A 7,287-nucleotide genomic window follows, 5' to 3' on the forward strand; every position below is an offset into this window, starting at 1 on the left:
GGAGGAAGGGAGGAAGGGAGGGATGGAGGAAGGGAGGAAGGGAGGGATGGAGGAAGGGAGGAAGGGAGGGATGGAGGAAGGGAGGAAGGGAGGGATGGAGGAAAAAAGGAAGGAGGAAAGGAAGGAAGGAGAAAAAGAAAGAGGGAGGGGAAGAGTTAGTAAGGCAGACAATAAAAAAGGAAAGGAAGGAGGAAGGAAGAAAGGAAAAGAAGGAAGGAAAGAAGAAAAGGGGAGGGAGGAAGGGTGGGAGGGAGGAAAGGAGGAAGGAAGGAAGGAGAAAAAGAAATGGGGAGGAGAAGGAGTAAGTAAAGCAGGCAATAAAAAAAGAAAGGAAGGAGGAAGGAAGGAAGGAAATTAAAAAAGAGAGATGGAAAGACAGAACAGTGCAGGTGAAGGGGAGACAGGAGAGAGGGGGAAGAAGGATGAGAGACAGAAACACACAGAACCTTAACAGCTAAGAGACAAAGTGACTGCAGAGACAAACGAAGAAATTTTAGAGGGAAAAAGAGAGAAATGAAAGGGAAGGGGAGGAGGTGAACATAGGGACAGATGGGAGGGGCAGAGAGAGGCAGAGACCGGGAGGGCGCACTGGGCCAGGCTGAGGGCCCTCAAGCCCCTACCATTGCCATTGGCCAGCTTGGCCAGTGTGATGATGACAAATTCATCAGTGAGGTTGAGGGGCTTGAGGTGGTGCTGAAGCTCGTACATAACCAAGCTGAAGTGGTTTCGGGACAGAGCCACCAGTGTGTCGCTGGCCACCTCTGCCTTCATATAGCCCTCCATCTGCAGGGGATGGGAGAGGGACATATGGCACCACCACCAGCCGGGCCTCCAGGAAAACCCTCCTACCCCAGGCTCTCTCCATCCCTCCTAGCTCCCCTGGGCTCAGCCTTAACCCTGCTCTGAGAAGTAACTACACGGGGCTGTGGGCATCCTGGGCCAGGCCCCCAGTGGCCCAGCTCCTGGGCTGGCAGAGGGAAGGCACCAATGGAGCCTGGGGTCCTACCTCTGGGATCTCCCTCATCTCCTTGGAGGCGATGGCCACCAGCCTCTGCACACACTGCTCCTCCAGCTCCCCCTCCTGCTGGATGATCTCCTGGAGGATGTTGTAAATGTTGACCTTGCGCCGGGTGGAAATCTGGGAAATCAGTAAGGTGGGTGGGATGGACCTCACCCTGTCCCCAGCACAAGTCTACTACCTCTCTCTCCCACTGTCCTCCTTCCCTACACCCAAACCACCAGCCTCTAAACACACAAATATTAGATCCCCATTCCTCCATTTCTAAATCCTCCTGCTTCCCTTCTCCTGCCCTTCTCATCCCACTGGCCCTGTCAATACAACCTGCGTATCTGTATTCCTGCCCCTGATTTCAGTAAATATCTGGCAAGGCAGGCGTTAAGTGATCAACACACAAGGTTCACTATGCATGGGGCACTGGCCATCTTGAAAGCCCAAGAAGGCAGGTTCACCTTGCCTTTGCCCTGTTGAGGGAGTCTGTGGGCCCAGGAAAATTGCCTCTTACTCTCTTCCAATTCCTTATCACCACTGAAAATGACCTGGTTTAGGACAGGATTGGGCAGATGGATTGCACATCCCAGATCACACCTGGAGGGTCGTATTTGAGAATACTTTTTAATCAGGCATGACAAGCCACTCTTAAGGAATGAGGGTTACTTTCTACGTGGGGCCACAGCCTGCAATGCCCTCAGGAAAAAATGTCCTGCTACCTCTGGTGGTAGGGAGTTCCTTCCCAACAGTCCAGAAACCTTAGCAAATTTGGGGACCTTAAGAAGAGAGGAATTCACCCAGATGTGTAAGTTCCACTGGTGAAATCCAGTACAGGGAGTCTTGGTCTTGGTTTCCTACTTTTGGGATAGCAAATAGTAATTTGTAAAACTCCAGTCAGAAATTCCTATGACAGCTCCCAGAAAATAATGATGTGGCCTTAGTAGCTGCTCAGTACTGTGTGGCTCAAGACCAGTGTTTCTCAATCTTTATTATTATTATTATTATTACTCCCAAGGACATTTAGACTTTTATCCTAATCACACCCCAATGAGACTTTAGTGCCGTGTGTGTGTGTGTGTGTGTGTGTGTGTGTGTGTGTGATGCATATCCATGCTTTATACATGAAAAAGTAAAATTTTCTTTGTCCCCCAAGAACTAGTTTTACTTATTGGGGGCAATATCACCCCATTGAGAATGCAGGGTCTAGATTTTCACAGTACACTCAAGGAGGCCTGTGGCCTTGTGAATATTCTCCACTGAGAATATTCAAACCAGCTAATTCTAAGCCTTCTTACCCTACCTCACCAGTTTATTTCCATAGAAACCACAATAAAGCCTGTTGCCTATAATGCTTAATCAACACTCTTACTGCACCCTATAAAAATAGCCAGGCAAATTATAAGAAGATCAGCCTTTTTTGTGATCAAGAATAATTTTCGGAGAATATTTTTAGTCACAAGAGAAAAATTGTCAAAGACTTGGAAATAACAAAAGCAATCACTGAGTGGCCTTCCAGAACTGAGCTTGGTTCTGTCTGGCAGATGCTGTGGAATGACTGGATTCTGTAAAGTGTGCATCTGTGATTGCCAAGGCTACTTTACATCTCTGTAGGGGAAAAGGTTAAATCCTAGAAAACTGGTAACAATGCACATGTTTCCTCCATAGTAATGAAAATGATTCCTGTTCATGGCAGTGCAAATGGATTTTGTCTGGTAAAGCACAGGTAAAACTGTTATTTGAACAGCTTTTAAAATCTTACTGGTTCCTTAACTAGTTAAGGAGTAAATAAAATCTTTGATGCATGTTAATTTTTAAAATGTGCCCATTTGTTTATTGTCTGTTTACTGCCACTGATGACTGACTAAAACCTGTGTGTTAATCATGGTTTCTTATTTTCTTCATTTCCTGATGCTTTGACACCTGGGTCCTTGCTGACCCTAGAGAGACTACTCCTCCCAGAGCTAACCAATTCCTAGAGAGAGTAAACAAGCTGTCCGTCAGCATGCTTTTTAAATGCAAAACAACTGTTACAGATTGAATCACGTACCCTAAAAATTCCTATGTTGAAGTAGTGATCCTGCCCCAAAAATGACAGGGTCTAAGGACTTGCCTGCCCAGAATCTACCACCACCACCACCACTGGCAACCAGATGGGCCACCCAGGGGCCCAAGAACCAGCCTGCATACCACACATATTCATGCATACCACCCAGGGACCTGAAGAATAGCCTGCCCAGGCCCACGGCCACCACGGTCTGTGAACCCATCTCCTCTAGCATCAGAGCCACTGTGTGTTTGCATGTGTCCCCAAGGGGCCCAAGGACTGATTCACCTGGCATCCCTGTCCCCAGCAAAACCACTCTCAGCCTGCACAAATAACTGCTGGAACTCACAGACACTGCTGATGTTAATGACAGCTGAAGAAATTGTACCAGGACTACATCTCTTCACCCACCCAGAACCAAGGCCAAAGCAGCCTATCCAGCCAACATTGTAGGTATGTCTACAGGAAAAAGTCTTTTTCTATGACAGCTATTCCATAAAATGGGAAAAAGCAACTATTATACCAAATGTGTAATAGTTATCAACATAGGGACATAAGAAAAATGAAAAAGCAAGAAAACATAATGCTTTCAAAGGAACTCAACAATTCTCCAGTAACAGACTACCAGAAAAATAAAAGTTTATGTAATGCCTAAAAAGAAATCTAAAATACTGATCTTACATAAACTCAGTGAGATACAAGAAAACACAGATAGGCAATACAAATAAATAAATTGAAAAAAATTCATGATCTGAATAAGAATTTCAACACATAGATATAAAAAAAGAAATCTTGGAATGAAGAATTCAATAAAAAATTAAAAATACAATCAAGAGCTTTTACACTGGATCAAGCAGAAAAAAAGAATTTCTGAACTTGAAGAAAGATCCTTTGAAAAGAATAAAGAAAGTCCACATGATACATGGGACACCATTAAGCAAACACATAAGTTTTATTTAAACACACCATTAAGCAAAACTCCTCAATTTTTGGAGCCCCAGAAAGACAAGAGATAGGAGAAGGCATAGAAAATTGATTTAATAAAATAATAAGAAAAGTTAAAAACTTCCCAAGTCATGGGAACCATATAGACATCCAAATACAGGAAGCTCAAATATTTTCAAACAGATTCAGCCCTAATAGTTCTTCTCTGAGGAACGTTATAGTTAAACTGTCAAAAGTCAAAGACAAAGATAATTCTAAAAACAGCAAGAGAAAAGCATAAAGTGACATCAAAGCTGACTAGCAGCACATTTCTCCACAGAAACCTTATAGACCAGAAGAGAATGGGATGATATCTTCAAAGTGCTGAAAGACAAGGTTAGATGAGAATACTATACCCAGCAAAGCTATTTTTAAGACATGTAAGGGAAGTAAGGTCATTCCAAGGCAAGCAAAAACTGAGGGATTTATCACCATTAGACTGATCCTACAAGAAATATCTAATAGCATTGTACATCTGGAAGTCAAATAATGATATCTATCATCAGGAAAACACACAAAAGTATAAATCTCACTGTCTCATGTAGAGTAGATGACAAAGACAAATGATACACACAAATGAGAAGGAGGAAAGAAGCAAACATTATTACTACAGAAAACCATCAAACCACAAAAATAAGTAAGAGAGGAAGAAAGAAACAAAGGTTAACAAAACAATCAGAAAATAGTTAACAAAATGACAGGAGTAAGTCCTCTTATACCAAAAACAATCTTGAATGTAAAGGGTTTAAATGCCCCAATTAAAGGATATAGGATGACTGAATTGATTAAAACAACAACAACAAAAAACAAGGCCCAACTATATGCTTCCTACACAAAACTCTTTCCCTGTAAAGATCCATGTAGTCTGAAAGTAAATGGAAGGAAAATGGTATTCCATGCAAATGAAAACCAAAAGCATGTAGAAGTGGCTATGCTTCTATTGCTTCTATCAGACAAAATAGCTTTTAAGTCAAAAAACATAAAAAGAGACAAAGATGGTCAGTATATAATGATAAAAGGGTCAATTCAGCAAGAGGATATAACAATTTTAAATACATATGCACCCAACACCAGTGTACCCAGATATATAAAGGAAATATTATTAGAGCTAAAGAGAGAGACTACAATATTATGGAACTTCAACACCCCACTTTCCATGTTAAACAAATTATCCAGACAGAAACTCATAAAAGAAACATCACACTTAAACTGCACTAAAGACCAAATGGATGTAACAGACACTTTCACAGAAGATTTCATTCAACAGCTGCAGAATACACATTCTTCTCATTAGCACATGGAACATTCTCCAGAATGGACTATATATTAGGTCACAAAATAAAATCTCAACAAAAAATTTTAAATGAAATCATATCAAGCTTCTTCTCAGACCACAATGGAATAAAACTAGAAATCAATAACAAGAGGAACTTTGGAAACTGTAGAAATACTTGAAAATTAAACACGTTCCTGAACAACCAATGAATAAATTAAGAAGGAAACTTAAAATTTTCTTGAAACTAATGAAAATAAAAAACACAACATACCAAAACCTACGGGATGCAGCAAAAACACTACTAAGATGGAAGAGTATAGCAATAAATGCCAATATTAAAAATGTAGAAAGATTTCAATTAAACAACCTAACGATACACATCAAGGAACTAGAAAAACAAGAACAAACCAAGTCCAAAACTAGCAGAGAAATAATAAAAATCAGGGACTTCCAGTTCCAAAACGGCGGCACAGAAAAAAACTGGCTTCACTCCCCACTCCCCACTCCAACGCCCCCTGCCACACACACACAGAAAACCAAAAACAAATGTACAGCAACAAGATTATCATCAGCAATTTCTAAAACCCAAAATGGAAAATGAGGCAGTTACTGGGGCCACAGAGAAGGGAAAAACCTCTGAGCAAACTGTAAGAGAATGGGACTTCTATATCCATGATGCCCCTCCTCCCAATTTGCCCGGCATGAAGCCCATGCAAAATTTCCCTGACTTACAATTTCTATACTGGAAAAAGTTAGATAAAGATCAAAGTGGACAACCAGTTTCCTGAAAATCTTGGCTTTCCTGGCAGGAGACCTGTTCCTGTCTCAACCTTTGAGAAGCATCAGGAATGCCTGAAAGGAGAAATACCCCTGAGGACAGCCAAAGACAAAGAGAGGAGGGGGGACTATCATCAGCATCCCTTGAAACTATGCTCTGTAACTCAGCCAAAGGAGATACCAAGTAAGAGTGGCTGTTCAGCAGCACCGTGCTGTATGAGGTTCATTCCACAGGTTCCCTTGGCATGAACCCCTAGCCAGCCTTCCAACACTACTGAGATATCCTCCTTAGGACCTCCCTCATTTTGGGACAGGTGGCATTCTGATTGTTTATGGGAACCAAAGGAAGCCTGGGCTTACGAAGCCATCTGGTGCCATAAAGGAGGCAATGACCTGGCAGGGAAAGAAAAAAAAAGTCAACAGGTAAATTACAGAGAATCTCTAAACAAATATATCCAATTAAAATCAGAACAAGCCAGACAGAGAATGCAAATAAATAAATAATCCTTCAAATCAAAGACACAGACATACATCCACAAGAAACAATAGCAAACAGGGAATCATGACCTTCCAAAATGGACAAAGCAAAAAACCATGATTGACCCTAATGAGATGGTCATTTGGGAACTCTCTGACCAAGAATTCAAAATAGAAGTTTTAAGAAAATTCAGTGATCTCCCATATCATACAAAAAAAAAAAACTCAGTTCAGAAATTTATCAGGGAAATGTAACAAGGAGATTGAAATAATTTTTAAAACTCAAACAGAAGTCTTAAAACTGAGAAATAAATGTACTACACTGAAAACAACATTAAAGGCTGTCAATAGTGGAATGAATCAAGTAGAGGTAAGAATCAGTGAGCTCAAAGACAGGCTATTTGAAAATACACAGAGGAGAAACAATTTAAAAAATATAAAAGAATGAAGATTACTTGCAAGATATAGAAAAGTACCTCAAATGATCAAATTCAAGAATGACTGGTGTTCCAGAGGGAGTTGAACAGGAGGTAGAAAGCTTATTCAAAGCAATAATAATGGAAAACTGTCCAAAACCTGAGAAAGAGATTAATATTCAAGTATAGGAATGTCAGAGAACAACAAAAAGATTCAGCCCAAATAAGATTTCTCCCAGGCATATTATAATCAAACTCTCAAAGAGTTTGACAGGACAAGAAGAGGATTCTAAAAGCGGCAAGA

General features: G+C 41.0%; 1 protein-coding gene across 2 annotated transcripts in view; it reads right to left on the reverse strand.

The window, feature by feature from the left end:
• MROH2A (maestro heat-like repeat family member 2A) overlaps window positions 1-7,287 on the reverse strand; it is a 60,080-nt gene that overhangs the window by 44,059 nt on the left and 8,734 nt on the right. For both annotated transcript variants that reach the window (XM_011929632.1, XM_011929631.1), the window contains exons 4-5: window positions 1,007-1,138; window positions 621-783 (exon numbers count right to left, since the gene is read on the reverse strand). In XM_011929632.1, the coding sequence (XP_011785022.1) occupies window positions 621-783; window positions 1,007-1,138 (295 nt within the window). The remainder of the gene's footprint in view (window positions 1-620; window positions 784-1,006; window positions 1,139-7,287) is intronic.

This window comes from Colobus angolensis, unplaced genomic scaffold (genome assembly GCF_000951035.1).
Source record: "Colobus angolensis palliatus isolate OR3802 unplaced genomic scaffold, Cang.pa_1.0 Scaffold82, whole genome shotgun sequence".
Taxonomy (NCBI): Eukaryota; Metazoa; Chordata; class Mammalia; order Primates; family Cercopithecidae; genus Colobus; species Colobus angolensis.